General features: G+C 41.4%; 1 protein-coding gene across 2 annotated transcripts in view; it reads left to right on the top strand.

Annotated features, from left to right (window-relative positions):
- PRKG1 (protein kinase cGMP-dependent 1) overlaps positions 1-19,965 on the top strand; it is a 531,163-nt gene that overhangs the window by 435,265 nt on the left and 75,933 nt on the right. For both annotated transcript variants that reach the window (XM_075109355.1, XM_075109356.1), the window contains exon 8: positions 15,724-15,789. In XM_075109355.1, the coding sequence (XP_074965456.1) occupies positions 15,724-15,789 (66 nt within the window). The remainder of the gene's footprint in view (positions 1-15,723; positions 15,790-19,965) is intronic.

Raw genomic sequence — 19,965 nt, 5'->3', positions numbered from 1 at the left:
CTATAGATAAGATTCCTGGGCTTGCCACTGCTGTGATCACTGCAGGTGAGATGAACGTTGTAGGTAGGTTAAAAAAAATCCCCAATGCCATATTCTCGATCATTGATGCAGGGTTTGTATTTTGTGGTTATAGAAGGCAACATAGGCCATAATGTGGTAAAACATTACAAAGTTGTCCTTGTCATAGTCATTTTGTAAAGCTGTATGTGGGTTACATACCCAGAAATTACAAGTTTAGCCTATTTAAAATTCTGCTGTGGCTTGCTGGCATTTGAGCGAAATAATGATTTTAGGGAAGAAAGCCCAGGAAATCTTTCTGTTACAACTGAGTGATATAAAAAGGTTTCTTTCCCTTGTTCTGTAGATGTTGTTACTAAACCAGTGGGTTTTGAGCAACTTGATATGGCAGTAAACCATAAGCAAAACCCCAGTGCTTTGTTTTAGATAATGTAAATTTTCTTTTTAATAGGATTAGAATTTGGGCATAAGTCCCATCTAAATATTCTCCCTTTCCAGCTCTGGATAGGTAGAGTTTTCTTCTTATGTATTGAGGTAAAACGCAGTTCAGTGTTAAATCGATGAAGCAGCTTGGTTTCCAACCATTTTAAATGTTCTCAATCATTTTATTTAAGCTTTGACTCATATTTCTTCTTCAGCCAGAACTTTTTTTTTTTTTTTTTAAAACCTTTTAATCCCTTATTACATTTCAGTAAGAGCTTGCCCATTTTGCCAACCTGGAGAGGCACTTCACCCCATCAGAGGAAGAGCTTGAACTTTTGGTTGCATCCATAGGGCAAGTAGCTCAGCTCTCAAAGTGCTAGAATTGGTGGTTTCATGTCAGGTCCATATATCATTTCAAATGCAGATTTGAATTAGAAATACAATACATAGTGGGGCATGTCTGCCTCACCAAAAGAGATATGGTCTTGATTTATTTGGAGTGCTTTAATGTGTAGAGCTGTTTCACAGGGCTGTGGCACACACCGGGTTTTGCTCCAGATGAAGCTGATGATGGTCCAATAAACTGTACATGGACCAGAGGACAGAGAAGCTGGAGAAGGGCTACAGTCCTGCCGTGCAATACCTTTGCACTCTGGATGGGTGAAGGAAGGGTAGAACAAATTTGCAATTGCTCATATTACTGATGCAAGTCGTTCTGCTATTTCCTCTATTAAATGGCCTTGTATTCAAACACGATGTTGGGATTCATCACAATTTGTTCTCAAATATCTGGCTGATATAAATTATAAAAGAAGGTTTTAAAGAAGATTATAAAGGAAGGTTTCTTGAAGGGTTATAATGGTTTTAAATTATGGCTATAATAATTGCTCTAAATTTTGATTGTGTGTTCCCTGGTGCTGGCTGCTGAATCTTCTGCCTTGATGTTCATCAGCGTGTGTCTCATAAAACTCGTATAAAATAATATACAACGAGCCCTCAAAGCAATAAAATCCATCATGTCAGGGTGGTATACGTCCACTCAGAAGACTGGCCACTCAGCAGTACAAAAGAGCGGGTACAACATCATGCTGTTGAGGCCAGCAACTGTCGCTGCAATAAAATAACCTTTTGTTGGGGTTGTTCAAAGCAGTAGCAGTATTCATCAACATGCCGCTGTTGGTAGGAGGCGAGGCTGGGAATAAGGATCCATTGCTTCCTCCTGGGAATATGCTAGGTGACAACCCTGATTGCCCTCTTCACACTTCTATCATACCCCCAGCAGCATAATTTCCTGTAGGCCAGAGAAGCGTCACCCCCACCGGTGCCAGAAACTAATTCATTTCTTTCCACGTCAGTTTGATTCCGTGGGTAGGATTCTCACAGCAACACGGATGAGCTGGTCACAGGCATTGTCTGTAATTCTCTTAGACATGTCTGTTGTAAAACTTAATTTAAAGCTTTTTTTTAAAAAAAAAGTCATTTTTATCAGCATAATCTACTCTAGCAGTTACAATGTTCTCAGGTAATAAATATGAGTGACTGTTTCTTTTATAAGGATGTTTTTATCAGAGTTTATTTTGATGCTTTTCTGCAGCTGGTGGATAAAGCAGAGTCATGGAGACTCAAACGTTGTATCTGAGATGCGTGCTCTGTGATTCCTTGCTTTGATTTGGCTTTACTTAAGGAAATATATTCTGGAAAACAAGATCTGCAAAACCCTGTGATAGGGACATGTATTGTTTAAGAACATTAATCTTAATTTCTTTTTTTTTTTAAGTTTAAACTCTACTTTCAGTAGTGTTATCATTTACTCTGGTACTTTTACTCTTTTCTAATCTAATTTCTTTAAAGACTGTAAACCAGATGTTTGTTGTTATACTTAAATTGATGTTTTCCAAAATACTGTATGTTTTGTTCTCATCGCAGGAGCGTAGAGCCGCTCAGGTTGGAAGGGACCTCTGGAGCTCCTCTGGTCCACTCTGCTCCTCCAAGCAGAGCCAGCTGTTGTTTTCTTCACTAAACTGTCTTGTTACTGAAGTGGGATCAGGCCTAGTAACTGTGAGAGTTTTGTTTGTTTTATCAAGTAGAACCTTGATTATTTTTTCCACTAACTGAAGAGTAGGCACTGGACGGGAGGTGGCTGCTATAGCTGGCCACGCCGTGACTGTAGGCCAAGATGAAGGTGGAGGCGTAGAAATTATTACAAACAAAACGTATTCAAAGCTTTAAAAAGAAAGTAGATTTGGACTTAGGGGACCTCATTATCTCCATCCTCAAGCTCAGATCAGTCTAGTTGCTGAAACTGGATGTGTGAATCTCTCAAGTCATAAGTGCCGTAATAACTGGGAAGAGCATGAGGCATCAGAAGTGAGGGGGCTGTACAGGCAGCTACAAGCTGAAAAATGGCAATGTTATACAATCCTTAATGACTCTTTCCTTCCAAATTTGTTGCAAAGGGAAATGCTATATATTGTGCCTGTGCAGGAGAATCCTGTTTTTGGACAAGGGAACCACAGCAGGTATCATCTGTCTGGACTTGAACCCAAGGTTGTGTGTGGCACCACGTGCAGATGCAGAAATTAAACAGCATGAGATAGAGTTCTAGGAAATATTCAGAGGTGTTTTCAGTGAGAACAGGACAAAATTTGTACCCTTGTACAAAACCCCAGTGAGGTCTGGTCTGGAGTATTCCAAGCCACTGAGGACCCTTACGTTCCTGGAGGATGAATTCACACTGGTCCAGATACAAAGAAGCCAAGAGAGCTTAAGACAAAAAGTTAGGCAACCTTGATTCATTTAACTTGGTGAAGTAAAACCTGAGAAGGTTGTGGGGTTTTGTTTACAAAGGGGAAGAAAATAATTATTTTAACTTGAGGATGGTTTTGGTCCCTTGGTTTAGATTTAAGCTTGCAATGAGTAAATTTAGACTGGGAAACAGAAAAAGGTGAGTAACCTTTAGAGAAACAAGTTCTGGAAGCATCTTCAATAGCTATACCAACAAAACTGATTTTAATTTGAATCTGTACGTTTGTGAAGGTTATTTTATGGCATATCTGAAATAGCAGGAAAATGGACTTTGTCACCCATGAGATTCAGGAAATTCCCAACAGATGTCCAGAACCAGAAATGGGGATCCCCAGGAGGTGGTCCCGTTCCCCTCTGGCTGCAGAACTCATGGGAAGTCCAGCTCTGGTAGGAATCTGCATTGAGCCCCGACTCCACAGACCCAGAAATCAAAACTGATTTAGAGTCGGAATCTGGGTCCAGTTCTGTGTACAATTTTGTCTAGGGACAAAAAAAATTAATATATCTGCTTTTCTTGACAGTGAAGTCAGTATATTACCATCCCTTTATATAGGAAAGAGACAGAAAGTGATGCCAGAATTAAATTAAAGGTTTTATCTTTGAAAAATCATGGAAATTTTCCATCGTGAATTGCAAGACAAAAAATAGAATAAAATAATCATTATATGCCATACAAAACCTTTAGCATGAAGAAAAATGGTAAAAGGGAATATGTAAAAGCAGCGGGACAATGTCTCTCATTTCATCTAAGTGACTCTGAAAATTAGAACGTAAATTAATTCATGGCATAAATCCTGTTATAACATAGAAGTATAGGTTTCTACAGACACAAAAAAACCCCAAGCCAGCTGCAGGCAAAGGCAGCCACACCTGAGCTAATATAAGATGTAAGAAAGCCAAGAACGTTGTTCTTTCTGTGCACCGGTGAGTGCTTATGTGTCGTGTCCTCTGCTTTTGTAAGATGTGAGCGTGAATTCACCAGAAAAGTGGAGAGTCGGTGCCAGCCTCAAAGCACCATATGTATTTCTAGCGCAATTCAGCTTTCAGACATGGCTGATCTTTTCCTACTGAAATAGATTTAGAAAAAATAAATACATCCATGTCCGCAGTAATTAGCATTAACTACATAAATGTAAAATGCCATGCGAACAAAGATGTGCACTGCACAGCTGCTTCGCCAGTAGAAGAGCAATGAAATACTCTGCATTCCTGTGCAAGGAGACAGCATATTTTTCTACAAACTCAATTCTGGAGTGATTTTTAAATCTGCAGAGAAGTTACTGTTACAAGTTGGATTGGACTGCCTGCAACTTTGGGGTTATATTTGTTTAAGTTGTGATTTATTTGGTATTGTGGTTACTAAATGAAGACTGTAAATGCTGCCTTGAAGGATTTTCCCCTGCTCCTCTAGGCTCAGTGTAGGTGGAGCATGAAATCTCTTGTGGCTTTTTCAGTGCTTCTCCAGAGTTTTGAGCTTCTCCTCAGGCTGCAGGAAATCGATTCTTCAGATTTTTCATTTTATTTTCTAAGACTGTATCATGCTGCTCTCCAGACATTACGTAACTGGGTTTGGGGTTTTTTTGGTAAATATATTAGTAGTGATAGAACATAATCAAGGTGCAGTGTAACAACAGTTTTTGAAGTGTACTGTATCCTTCTTTTACTAGTGAGATGGTTCATTAAGGTCTATGAATACTTTCTAATGGATAAAAAATAGGTTTCTTGTGACATGTCTTTTACAGGTAAAACATCTTTTGCTTTTTTTGCTTCAACTTGATGCATTTTTTTTTTAAGCAGTTACACTGTGCTGGTTTATATTTTAAATGCATCCTTTCCATAGCTCGGCAGGCTTTGTGATTAGTCAGTGGTTGCTTAAATGCCAAAATCACGAGGGAGAACAAACTGAGTGTCTGAAACATGGGGGGATTTCTAGACCCACCTTGACACCCTCTACAGACAAGAGAGGGAGGAAGGTTTGGCCACGCGTGTCCTCTAGGCAAGCACAGATCACCTGTGATGTGGTTATAGAGTCACCTTAAGGGATCACATGGCTGTGTTTGTGCCAGAGACTGGTCCTGAACTGTTCCATCTTGGCCGCACGTTCCCACCATGCCCCTTTCCCTAAACTTGTGGTTACTGCCTGTGGAGTGAGTTGCACTGATCTACCAGAAAACTAAGCCTGCAGAAGGCTTGATATTTCTTAGATCAGTTTAAGGTAATCACAGACCTAAAGTATAAAATCTGCTCAATTGTTCTGTGCACAGAAAAGAGAAAATAGAAGAAAATGAGTGGGTTGACATCTTTATTGATGATGAACCTTGCCCATACTTTTCCCTTCCATGCTATTCCCACTATAAAATAACACACAGAATAAGAAATTGAGTACTCAGGCTAAAATAGGGCCCCATCAGCACTTCAGTACCACAGACCATGATGTTGCGGAGGGATGCTCTAGTTGGCTTTGCAGGACTTAACCTGACCATCAGAGGAGTTGAGTGTGGCAGTGTGGAGCCCAGCATGGACTGATTTAGTTTCTGTAGCACTTTTGAATGCTGCTGGTACCAACTCCAGCTGGGTGAAAGTTGGGTCAAGTGTCTCTGTGCTACAGTTTAGAGCAGTGCTCAAATGAAAGCACAAGCTGGATGGGAAGCACACGCTTGCAGAGCCTTAGAAGAGCTAATTGCATCAGCAGGAGGCTTTGAGAAGTCTGTGGATTCCTTGCGGGAGCCCCACTAGCTCATCTGGAAGCTATCTGTGAAACCTCGCTTAACGAGATATGAAAAGGCTGCAGAAGAAAGAGAGGCAGTAAGCATCTCCAGCTCCCTTGTTGCACTCTTATCGGCAGGTGCCAGTGTGGTCCTTCACATCATTAACTGTTGGTGTTCAGGATGTTAATTTTATCGTTGTAGTCCAAAATGAAGGGTTTGGGCACTTTCTGCTCTTGCTCGTGGTGCTTTTGTTCCTGTTATTGCTATGTTGTTTCATGCAGCAAATATGAGAAAGGGCTTGCTGTAATTAGCCGATCAAAACCAATTCTGAGTGAATGTGGGCCCTGAGGTGGATGCTGGTAACAGGGTGTTCCTGCACTCCCAGACACAAGGATGGGATGGCCTAGGTCCCGAGTCCACCCAGCGAGCCCTGACAGGAGCAGCAGGAGATGGGCAGACACAGAACTGGAAACAAGGCTACAGCATCAGGCATGGTGTATCCAGGAGATGGGACACAAGTGATCTACGTTGTAGATCCAGGGTCTGTACAAGAAATAGGGCCAGAGACAAGACGAGACAAGTCCATACCTACACTGAGGGTGCCAGGCTGAGCTCCTGGACCATGGGCAGAAGATGTGGGTGAAGGTCCCAGTGAGGCTGCTCAGGGCAACTAAAGTCTATAGGTGCACTCAGGGTAACGACAAGCTCTTTATTTTATTAATGTAAAACTCAAGTCCTTGACATCAATGACAACACTCGGGTAGTATGGAAGAAAGACAAATGATTTGTGGGGTAAAGGAGGGATGTAGTGAATTTGGCCTGCAGAGTGAAGAAGAGATGGGTGGACCTTGACGAGTGTGTAACATAGGGAGGAAGGCAAGATGGGCACACTGGGCAGGGTGGGGATACTGGGATCCCGAGGCACAGGCAGAGCATTGGCCATGGGAAAGGGTAGATAAAGAGTGTGGTGCAAACCACATGTCTTAGGTGGGATTGCAGCGACCTGAAGTACAGGGGAGTGGGAATGTGGTACCCAGGAAGGTTGGTGGTGAAACGTCATGGTTTAACCCAAGCTGGCAACTCAGCACCCCACAGCCATTTGCTCACTCCCCCCTGGTGGGATGGGGGAGAGAATATGAAGGGTAGAAGCGAGAAAACTTGTGGGTTGAGACAAAGCCAGTTTAATAGGTAAAACAAAAGCTGCACACGCAAGCAAAGCAAACCAAGGAATCAACTCATTCCTTCCCGTGGGCAGGTGCTCAGCCATCTCCGGGAAAGCTGTGCTTCATCACGCCTACTGGTCAGTTGGGGGGACAAATGCCATCACTCCGAACATCCCCCTTCCTTCTTCTTCCCCCAGGTCTATAAGCTGAGCATGATGCTGCGTGGTGTGGGATGTCCCTGGGGTGAGCTGGGGTCACTGTCCCAGCCGTGTCCCCTCCCAGCCCCTTGTGCCCCCTGGCCCACTCGCCGGTGGGGTGGGCTGAGGGGCAGGAACCTTGGCTCTGTGCAAGCCCTGCCCAGCAGGAACGGAAACACCCCTGGGTTATCAACCCTGTTTCCAGCACAAACCCAAAACACAGCCTGTACTAGCTACGATGGAGAAAATTAACTGTGCCCAGCCCAAACCAGCACATGGAAGTTGGTAGTGTCAGCCAAGGACAAGCAGTAGTGAAAAAATAGCTGCTGCAGCTTGTCATCTAGATCCTGCTGCTGGCATCCATAAAGGAGAAGCCATAATCTCATTACAGCTCCCCTTCCCTTCTTTGCAGTGTTTAGGAATTTAACAAAAGCATTGTTTAAAGTGTAGTGGTTTTATTTTTTTTTTTTTTAAAAAGTAATTAATTCACAATAAACCCTTAGGAGGTTCTTTCAGTTGAGAACATTTTTATCAGTTGCAGATAGGCCGGACACCCTTGCGACGACGCATGGTTTCAATACACAAATATGTTGCTCACCACTTCAGCATGACAAAGGGTATTTGTCCCAGTCCTCTCAATGCGCAAAGAAGCCAAGCAAGAACGTAACAGTCATAGAAATGCTTGAAGGGATTAAAAAACCCCATGTGTGTAAGGACCACAACCTGTAAGAAGCCACTTTGGATACAGTTGTTTCCTCTAATCTTACTGAAGGCTCCTGTGTTAATGCAGTGATTGCGATGTAAACAGAGTGGCCACAAATAGTAAGGCTGGCACGGTGTCTGAGTGGCACAATTAAAGGATAACATGATCCCTGCATCTGCACGGGATCACAGTAGACATGAGGCCAAATGGATGCAGCCTCATTAATTCTTGAAGAGAAGCCAGCTGCCAGTTCTGGTAGCGCTGAGGCTAATTTCTGCCTGTAAAATCTAATGCCTCTCACTCGAGCTCCTGGTGCGTTTCGTTTACCTGCCTATAAAATATGTTTACAGTGATTATTGTATACCTTAACTGCTTCTAAGATGTAACTGACCATGTGAACCTCTTGCACATGGTTTAAAATGAAGTTCCGTAAACGCAGTGATGATATTGTTCACGTGTGGTGGGTGTATCATGTTACTTTAACTCTCTGATCACAGTTTGATTTGATTTTAATATAGTTCTCGTAAATAATGGCAAGTTAGTAACTCACTGCTCAGAGAAAGTGCTGGTGGGTCAAATTAGTCACGGCAGAGGTTGTAGGTTATTTCCTGAGTAGTTTGCAATTAGCAATTATGGATTATATATGGTGAGAATGTACTGAAAGTGTATAATAAAGTTAATAAAGTTATCTCTTTATTGACACCATACCCTTTGTGGTTCATAACCCTTCCACGTTGTTGCAGCCACGATTACCTTGCAGCTAGGAGTTAGCAGAAGAGCCTGATTATGCCTCACAACAAGGGGAAAATCCTTGTGCTGACTGTCAAAGGAGCATGTACCGTCAGATTTATGCCAGGTTCGTGGTAATCAAGTGGTAGCAAGACCTTTTTTCTCTGCTTTCAGAGCACGAGGAGCATGTACCCTTCTCTTCTCAGAATAGTTTTCAGCTGACACAGCCCCCTCTAGGTTTCTTGAATTGCTGGCAGCCTATGATCACATATATAAATGTGAAGGTGGCTAGCGGGGGCTGATATTACACCAGCTTTTAAAAATGCAGCAGAAGGTCTCTTTGTTATCAATACTTTTTGCCCTCTGCATCTCCCCATTCGCTTCCAAGGGGCAGGAGTGGGTTCAGTAATATCATATTATATATGTTAGTGCCTGTCATAGTGCTTCTGCTTTAATACTACTTTTTTTGTAATATTTATCTGCCTTACATTGATTGATATCAGCATAGGTAGTCTGATAATGTAACACATAATTCAGCAGCATCGCTTTGTCAGATCTATAATGCCATTAAAAATAACAGCAGCCATCTCTTGCGTATTTTCTTCTATCTGTAGACCCAGGGGATCACCCAGTAAATTACAATCTTTTTCTTTCTAATGTAGGAATCAGATAGTGAAATTTAGCAATATAGCAAAATACAGGAAATATATATCTAGAGATATATTCCTCTATAGAAATACAGTGAAATACAGGAATATAGCGATCAGCTTGTTCAAGGCTGGGCTGTAGGCAGTGGCAAGTCAGGCAGGGGAGCAGTCGCAGTCCAGCGCAGTAACTGTAACAATGGTTGTTTCCCCAGGTACGTACGATGATTGCAAAAATTAGGATATATATTTTTAAAATTAGGATATTTGCATTAACACTAAAATAAATTGTATTTTATGGACTTGATTTTCCATCATTCGTGAAACTGAGAAGAAGCAGCCCTCCAGGTGATTTCATTAAATAACATCCATCATTAATTATAATTGTCAGACTTCACACAGCATCCTGAAATAATCCTTATTTCTTGGATGAGATTTGAGTTAAAACCTTGCATAATCTTAGCAGCAGTTGTTGGGAGTTTCATTTGCAGAAGTATCAGTTCAGTAAGAACAGAGCAAAACTTTTCTGGAAAGACCTGTTCACCATCTCCAAGTCCTTAACTTCATAAATATTAAAATAAGTTACCAGGAAGGGCTCTTTTTTGCAAATCGTGTTGTGCAATCCTTGCCAGGGCTCAAAACTTTTAGTTTGAGCCACTGAGAGTATAAATATATTTTAGAAACAGTAAGTGCTAATGATATGTGCACAAGACACAGCACAAATTATTAGAATAAAATGGTACATCTTCTAGCCTATTTGGGGAGTCACACAGTTTGCTTATATAGAATAAAAAACCCTATAAAATAGTATTTTTAAACCATTTCGTCTCTGTGCCCTGAAATGTTGTTCTGTGAGAGATGTTTCCTTTTCCCAGTTGCCATATAGCCTAAACTGCACAGGCGCGCAGGTGGTGGTGTGCATTTTGATACGTGCTTTTAAATTGGGGTACCTTGAAGCAAAATCTCTTTCCTATCGCATTTCATTCCCATTATAGAAGGTGTGATTTTAATGCCTATGGGCATTTTCATAGGTTTTATTAAACAGCATAACTCTTTTCAAGTGAAGCTTTTTCAAGTTGCACATTTTATTAGGTTCGCATTAAAATTTTTAGACGTTTAGTAGATCACGTTTTATTTATTCATTCCAGTAATGTATTTTTTATAGTCAAAACAAATGGCAAATGCATGTTCTGTTCTCAGAACGCTGAAATGTTGGGAAACCAACCCCCAGACTACAAGGGGCATTTTTCTCCAGTCAGTAGGTCCAGGTAACTGATACAGACCGTGGCTTACACCATCAGTCACGATGGACCACATCACCGTCTTGTAGGTCTGCAATGGCTACCGAGAAGCAGCAGGAGACAGGAGGGTGCAGTTGATGGTACCAAAAAGGCAACCCGCGTTTTTGCTTCCGTGTGTGTTAGGTGACCACATCGTTTACAAGAATAGTGCCAGTATTTCAGATAAAACTAGCTGCAGGTGATGCCTGTCTTGATCAGCTTGTGTCTCCTGGGAAGAGCGATGCCCATCCTTTCTACCTGGGCCTGTAGACTGCCAAAGGGCTATGGGCTTCAGCAGTATCCCAAAATGTATTTTTAGGATTGTTGGAGGGTTTTTTTTTACGTCTTTCTCTGCAAATGATGGCGACAACCCATTTTTCATTGACCAAGTAACTGAAGGACCTTGACCAGTTGCCAAGAGTCAATGGGTCAATGTCCAGTCCTTGGTGGTTGCTCTGCAGAAGTTGCTGCTGCCTGGGAGAGGTCTGTGGTAGAAAGCCCAAGTCCCATGGGGCTTTTGGAAATGAGTGTTTTGATCATTTAAACTTGAGAATTTTGTTAATGAGGGTTTTCAAAGAAAAGATGGAAAGGAAAAATTAGATCTTCCCTGGTGGGTTTTAAAAATTTGCCACAGGAAGTCTATCCGGAGGCTCCTGATTTGCTGATACTCAAGCTCTTTAATGTATTTTACCAGTTTCCAGCGCTGTACACTTGACCTTGTTACAGTATTTTTAATAAGGTTGATTTAAAGTATTTAGGACGAGGTCTGTAGGAAATAAGTGAAAGACAAAAAAAAGTTATGGGGAAAATCAGTTAACAGCTTGAATTTAGTGGTAACAGCTCAAAACCCAGCATCTCTATCTCCCCTTATTATTTTGCTGGGTATTTTCTGATTACACCCTCACTTTTACATGGGAGGTTAAAATTATCTTTACTGGGTATTCTGAGGAGTGGTACCTAAATCTGGTGATCTTCTGAAAAACAAGCCCTAGCTCTATCCTTTAAAGAGAAGGTTGTGCCTACCTAGGGCCATAAAAATGTACCTGCTATATTTGGCATTTTGTCAAAATTTATTTAAATCTAAATTAGGAGACCAGCAGAAGTGCCGCAGCTGTAAACGTGATACCTCCGGCAGCAGGGTACTCGCACCTCAAAATAAATACTGTTTTGTGCTGGGAGGCTACGTCTGGGGGGAACAACCCCAAAAGCTGCGCAGACAAGACTGGTGCCAAGGTGGTACCAGTTGAGTCCATCTTCTGGGAAGAATATAGATTAGTGTTTGTTGGTGGCGTATCAGCAAGTTTCAAGCAAATGTAATGGTATATTGTTAAATTAATTCATCCAAATATAGCTTCCATTTATCTGAAGAATTATATCAGCATTATTAAGGGGTTAGGTGTGGTAGGAGCTACGAGAGCTGGAATTTGAGCAGGACTCCAATGAGTTAGGTATGTAGGAAGGTAAAAAAGCACAAAGAAAGGACTCATTTCAAAGATTTTAAAATCTAAGTTAAATTTTTACGGTCTGAGGTAAAATCAGGAAATGGAGGCTGATGTATGACCTTATCTCTGATTAAAACTGCCTATATTTTTCATATTTCCGCTTTCCAACACAGCCTTATAAATAGTGGTATCAATACACTTTCATCAGAAAACTTCCTGGAAACAGTTAATGAAATCATAGTTCTTAAGTTTTTGGCAGCTTACCAGAAGCAAAATTGTTGAAACTTACTAAGCGGTGAAGTGGACAACAAACTGTAATGAGAAAAATATATACACGCATTTCATCTCTTAAATAACGTGCTCGTGTTTATAGTGCTCTGATAACACGCTTCAGAAGAGCTTTAGGAACTTGGCTAACGTGGCCATCTAATTCCACCGTGGGGTTAAGGAGGTGAAGTGCAGCAGTACAAGGTGTCCTGCCCCAGTTTCTGGGCACATGCCTGGGAGAGGAGCCGTGCCTGGCTGTGGGCAGCCTCGTAGCTCTCGGTGGCTCCAAAATACTCTCTGCTTGTATTTCCCGATGATGCACCCTAGAAACTCCCCCCAGCAGCTGTGACCTTTCTCCAAGTCCCAAAGTTTGAAGCTGGAAGCGCTGTAAAATACCAGAGCTCGCCCAGAGGGCAAAATATAGTAACGGGCTGGAAGGAAGCAGGCATTTTCCCGTGAGGAAATGGTGGAGGCAAACAGTAGCGATGGAATATTCGGAGAGTGAAGGCGATTCCTCTGATGAAGAGTGCTGTTTCTCGGGGAGCAGCGATGAGTACTCCTGTGATGAAGTCCAGAAAGTGTCCGAGTCAGTGCCTGCAAGCAAGGCTTTCATATAATTACTTGTGGCATTTAATGCCGTGCATATCTAATGATTACTTGTTGCATTTAATGCCATGCATTTCAATTAACTACTTTTGCATTTAATGCCATGCACTTCTAATAATTACTTCTTGCATTTAATGTCCTGCACATCTAATAACTACTTTTGCATTTAGTGCCATGTGTTTAAAATAATGGCTTGTCACATTTAATGCCAGGCACTTCTGGTAATTACTTTTGTATTTAATGCCGTGTGCTTCAAATAACTACTTGTTGCATTTAATGCCATGTACTGTAGCTAGTGGCCACCTGTCAAAATACTACCTTTTAAAACACGGACTGACAATTGGTTTTGCTTGAAGGTGACTGGGATTAATTCATAGACCAGTGACATGGCCCTAGGTATGTTTGTCGTTTTTAAGCATACGTAAGGTGTTGTCAGTGTTTGGAAGTCTGAGCATATGTTATATTTCACAGCTGATGTGCATGGAGGTTTAATGTTTGTATAGAACTGAAAATAGGTTGAGTTTTCCTTCTGGTTTTAGAAACTTGATGAGATTTTAAATCCTGCTTGTAGCCTTACTGGTAAACACCCCCTAACAGGAGAGCATGTGAGATTTAAAACCCACTTACAATCAATTTAGACTGTGGAAACAGAAAGCTGCTTTCCCCCGTCGGTCCCTTTGTTCAGTATTTGCGGGACGAGGGTCCTGCAGCGGTGGCAGAGTGAGATTTGTAGGCAAGGATGCGCAGGATGGCTTTGGAGATAGCCAAAGATAGTGACTTCTTGAATTAACACTTATATATGGAGCCACTTTATAATTTAAAAACCCTGATTTTTTCCTGACTTATCTGTTCTTTCTACTCGTGTAGAACATAAGGAAACCTCAGAATCGCGTGACATTATGCATTACAAACACCCTGCCATCCCTCTGGTTCAGGTGTTTGTGCTAAGTGAGATGCCCTTTGGGAAAGTGCCTTCGTTCTACATCAATTTCCTGCCGATTAAAAGGGTGTGTTAAGTACAAGATAGTGGAAACCGTAACAGTAACTTGCGCATTTTAATCTCTAATGTTAAGGTTTATTTAAAATGTTTGAACTGCAGCCATCAATAGCTGTATTTTACTTGTCTGTAATCATACCGCTGTAATATAGTAACTATAATCACGTCTATAATCTGTAACTGTAGAGGCGTAAACTGTGATTTTGTGGCAGAAGAGCATCCAAGATAATGGGACAAATATGTTAAGTTTAAACAGGAATTAATGAACAACCAAAAAGTTTGAGTGCATGTTTAATGTATTAATACTGGCAGAAGTTGGCTACAGCAACTTAATGAGATATTAAAAATTTTCATTCCTTATCCTCTCTATGTTTACCAAAGTCATAGAAGTTAATAGAGATAATTGTCTACTGCTATTTGGCTGCTTCTTTTTACTTGCTTTAAACTACCATAATTTTGTTTACTTGTATGGATAAATCAGCACTTAATTTAATTGACAATAGACTCAATGACAACATTCGCATATAGGCTTGAATAGTAACATTTCTTTTATTTGTATTTCTGCTTGCTCTGTTTTAAAGTTATTGAAGTAAAAATAGCTCAAAAGTAATTAACGTTAATTAATGATTACCTGAAAGGGAGAGTACACATTCCTGTAGGAGTGTACATGCACCACACTTTTTTTTACTGTATTACTGCTTTAATACCTCCAATCTTTAAACAGGGGAGCTGCTATTTCTAACAGCATTTTTAAATCTCATTTTCTGCTTCAGTGGAAATGCAGAGTGGTTTTCCAGTCTAAATTAATTAGGTGTGTTTAAAAGAGTTGGCTCTCTTTTGCCTGTAATCCACTTACCATTCACAGGGGGAAAGGTTTGGAGTGGATTTGAATAAAACAGTGACTCTGAATCCTGTGCATTTGTTTGGCCAACACAGAAAATGCAGTGACGTCTCTATAACCCTGATGAAACACCACATCGGTCTGATTAGAATGAATTAACTTCCTAATTTATAGCTTGGGCTGGCCATGGCCAAACTCTCGGTAGGGCAGGGAAAGGAAGGTCACAAAGAATTTGCTAATGAAGATACAGCAAAAATTCTAAGTGCAGTATTTTTTATTTCTGAAAAGCTGGTGAAAAATACCAGCGCAATGTTTTAACGCCGAGACCTTTCAAAAGCTCCGTCCTAATAGGCCCCTATTACAGGCACAGTCCCAGCCTCCGTTGTGCTCAGACAGCAAATGCATAGCAAGCTCTATAGCCTACCATATACGTTGTACCTGCTCTGAGTAGCAGAGCTGACATCCTACTTAACTGGATGCTTCATGTTCCAACATTGAGATATTATGCAGGCTTTTGGGGAGAAGGACATGAGCAGAAGTCTAAATATTCATAAATAAATCTATGTGAATAGCTAATACTTTGATAAAACTGATTCTGTGCACAGACGTGCATAGTTAGAAACAAGACTTTGCCTGAAACAGATTAAAACCATGGGCTGCTGCATGGCTGGATGTCTTATTTACAAGGGCATCCTGTTTCTCTTTTTCTGCTCACGCGTGGTTTTAGCTTTTGTGTGCGTGAAGCCTGTATGGATGATGAACATCAAATCAATATAGGGAAAATGCTGTGAAACCCAGCATGTTATTCTTGAAGGTCTGTAAGAATGCAGTATGTTTGGAAATAAAAAGATGGTTGTGAAAATAATACAGCTTACTTAAGAAACGTATTTTTTCTTTCAGGGAGGATGTCAGAACGGCCAATGTCATTGCTGCTGAAGCAGTAACTTGTCTGGTCATAGACAGAGAGTAAGTACATGATTTTCCTGCCTTGGGGTGGGGTGTTCTCCAGTTCGCACCTTTTACAGTTTTTAACAAGAGCCTTTGATCATTTTCTCCAGAGAGGTCATTTAACTTTGAGTAATACGCTCACAGTCCTTGACGAAGTAGAGAGAAAATCACCCTAAATCAACAAGACAAAACTCAGTAGTGACACATGGAGAAAATTAAGACGTGCAGAAAGATAAAATGGAGATAGCATTACTGTGGAAACAGATCCAGGCGTTATGGTGCAACACAGATTGAGTTCGTGTTGGCAAAATGTCACAAAAGGCATCAAGCTTCTGGCAAATGTTAAAGCAAGATGTTGTTATTCTATCCCATGATGGAGAGCCCTCATCTAAAGGGTGTAGCCCTGCTTGAAGCTGTCAGCTCAAAAGAGATCAGAAGAGTAAAATAATGTCTTATATAAGAGCTTGAAGGAAGTAGAGGGTTTTAATGTAGAAAAGAAATGCCTGAGCCCCAGAAAACAGTACTGCAAATTCAGCCGCTCTCTACAGTTGTTTTGAATGGGATGTAAAAAATCAGCATTACCTTGAAAATTCAACATGACCCTTGGGGTGGTTTTCCAGCTGAGAGGGCAGTGAAACACCGGCATAGACCATGAAAAGGTACAGATAAATCTTCCACGGGAATCCTTCAAAGGTAACGTAGTATAGGTCTGTGAAACCATGGGAGACATGGTAGGATGAAGGGAGTTTGACTTTTCACTGCCTCTCCCAGTGCAAGAACACAAAGAAACCTGCAGGAGGGAGGTGAAAGCCAAAAGGAGGCACTCTTCATGCAGGGATCACTTACAGAGTCATAGGAAAATGAGAAGAGTTTGCAAGTGTTCAAAAGGAAAAGAAATCTATTGTATTTATTAAATATGTGGGACCTACCTCTGGGCTGAGAAGTTTTGGAGAGGTGTAGGAGAGTACCAAGGCATTTTCACAAATTTATTTCACAAATGGTTCCTCTGTCCTTGAACTCCTCCCTGGGAACACAGTCTTGATGCAAGACACCGTTGAAGGTCAGGTGCTGGGTTAGGGGTGGCCTCAGAAGCACTTATATTCTTATGAGATATATGAGAGATGCTGGAGTATCTGGTAGGGGTGATCTACATACACCCAATCCTGCTTTAATGCAACTGTTCTGATTTCTGTTATCTCTTGAGATTTCTTACAGTCCTTCATTTATAGAAATGTAGTGTTCTGTAGTGGCTGAACCGGGCAATAATACTTCTAAAATCCTAGGTCTTCTGATGTGTTAGTTTGGTTATGATCAGTTTAAAACTATTGTGCTCTACCTTTTGAAGAGGTGGTGAACTTCAGGACTGTCACCTGAGTGGCTTTCTTGCACATATACAAGCAAGGTAGCCTGGTGGATAAAATACTCACTATTCCTTATTGTTCAGTGGGACAAGGAGAAGAAGAATCGACATAATTAGATAATTTAGAAGACATTAATTCAGAGAAATATAAAGCAACAAGTAAGCACTTTTTTCTGAATGCTTCTGTGAGGGATAATTTTGTTTTGCACTGTAAGCATTTAAAAAAACCCAAATAACTAATAATTGCAGAGTCAGTCCTTACTGATCATTTTACAGACTGCCTTGCCTACTGTGTCTTTTTCTCAGTACATAATGTCCTTGAAGTAGTAAGGAAGACCAAGTTCAATTTAAATTGACAAAGCTGTACTTAATCTATACCAGAGATTCTGGTAATCAGAATGGTAGGGGTTGGAAGGGACCTCTGGATATCATCTCATCCAACCCCCCTGCTTGAGCAGGTAGACCTAGAGACACCTAATGCTCTGCAAAAGTAGCAGAGTAACACTATTTATAAGAATCCTTTTTATAGTGCAAGAAAAGTAATGCACTATTTATAGTTCAAGGAAGGTTGTCCTGTGTCCTGGCCGGCTCTGACTTTCTAGTCATAGCTCTTCTTTTACATTATTATTTTATAGGTATGCAGATAACTGTAGAAAATTTACTAAGACTTCTGTAAATTTGGAAAATTGTGCAGCTGCGGTTCTGTTAATGAGGAAATATAGCATTTCTTTATATCCAGATACACAGAGTATTCACAGAATCCCAGGTTGGAAGGGACCTCAGGGATCATCTAGTCCAACCTTTCTAGGAAGAGCACAGGCTAGACAAGATGGCCCAGCACCCTGTCCAGGCGACTCTTGAAGGTGCCCAACGTGGCCGAGTCAACCCCTTCCCTGGGGAGATTATTCCAGTGGTGACTGTCCTCACTGTGAAAAATTTCCCTCTCGTGTCCAATCGGAATCTCCCCAAGAGCAACTTGTGTCCATCCCACCATGTCCTCTCCATGGGACTCCGTGTAAAAAGGGAGTCTCCATCTTCTTTGTAGCTGCCCCTTAAGTGCTGGTACACGGTGATGAGATCCCCTCTGAGCCTCCTTTTCTCAAGGCTGAACAAACCCAGCTCTCCCAGCCTACCCTCGTACGGCAGCTTCCCAGTCCTCTGATCATCTTGGTGGCCCTTCTCTGGACCCCTTCCAGCCTGCCCACATCCTTTTTGTACAGCGGGGACCAGAACTGTGCACAGCGCTCCAGGTGTGGCCTGACAAGCGCTGAGTAGAGCGGGATGACGACTTCTTTCTCTCTGCTGGCGATGCCCTTTTTGATGCAACCCAGCATCCTGTTGGCCTTCTTGGCCCCAGCAGCCACTGTTCGCTCATGTTGAGCTTTCTGTCCACCAGGACCCCCAGGTCCCTTTCCACAGAGCTGCTCTCCAGCCAGGTGGGTCCCAGTCTGTGCTGCACTCCTGGAAGATATCGCAGTATTTGGTTTGTTACAGTGGTCATGGTAAATTTTCATGTTGAGTTATATGCAGGGTGTCAATGCAAACTGGAAGTCAGCTTTGCCTGCAATTGGAAGCTGTTCTGCGCAGAAGGACGAGTGACACATGTCAATAAGGTTGCCTAATATCTTCTATTACAAGATGAGTTCTTTGCTTAATCAACTGGAACTACTGAAGCAGCAATTTTCATGTCTCTGTGCGTGTCTCAATCTGAAACATTTCAGCAAAATTGATGTTGCAATTTCAAAGAAAAAGTTATGGAAAAATATTGTTTCTTTAATGGTCAATCCATTTCTCTAAGAAACCCATTGGCGTTACCTTGTCATCAGAGTAACTCTTTGAGCTTCCTTTTAAAAGCCTTCCCAAGACATCAAAAAACTGTTCCACAGAACACTTGAGAGTCACATTGCTAATACAGCTGCCATACTCCCATATAATTAACACTTGAACTGTAAGAATCACACCTTGGTATCACAACAAGTTATTCCTAAGAAAGATGGGAGACTGGTCTCTGGATTTGGCAATATTACAAGCAATTGTAGGGCTGTTTTAGTTGCTGGAGGTTTTTGAGGATAACAATACAGGAAACTTTCTTTACAGGGATGAGCCAGGCCACCAAGCAAGCTCTGGAGGAGTTGGGTTTGAGATGTGACATTGCTTAAGCATGAAAAGATGAAATTATTTGCTTAAAATAATTTCTGAACTTCAAAAAGTATCTATTAAAATATATATACAGGGACAAAGCAGTGGGAGTTGAAAATACCATGAGGAAAGCCAAATGTGATGGGTCCTTAAGTGCCAAACTCACAACATCAGTGCTGCCTTGCTTTTTAGTTTCCTTGTGAAACAAGAAGGTCATTACAGTCACAAAAACACCCCAAAGAGGCCCAAAACATGGTACAGCTATTTCTTGCAAATCTATATAGACACACTTTGCAACAGTGGATTTTCAGCATCCCCTTCTGATGTAGAAATGAGCAGGGTTGTGATGTAACAAAGAAAATGACCTGCAGAGCAGCAAGCATTTGATGTGTCCCAGGGACTTGAAGCCATTTTGTACTCACTTGTCCTTGTCCTGAAAATATTTGTTATGAAGGACAGCATTGACATGCTTTCTGTCTTATAACTCTTTTTAAGTCCCTTCCTTTACCAGAATAATGAATTTCAGTGGGTTTTGGTCCTTAACGCTCTCTGGCTTCATCAGCAATCTCTACCATGCAGGAGGTGAGATGAAGCCAATCATCCAGCTCCAACCAAGCTGTAGAAGACATTTCAGCTGACTTTGCTAAGGCTTAACATCAGATTATTCTGCATTTCACTCATACATGAATGAATAA

This window comes from Phalacrocorax aristotelis, chromosome 14 (genome assembly GCF_949628215.1).
Source record: "Phalacrocorax aristotelis chromosome 14, bGulAri2.1, whole genome shotgun sequence".
NCBI classification, from domain to species: Eukaryota; Metazoa; Chordata; class Aves; order Suliformes; family Phalacrocoracidae; genus Phalacrocorax; species Phalacrocorax aristotelis.
This window is presented reverse-complemented; position numbering and strand designations above follow the sequence as displayed.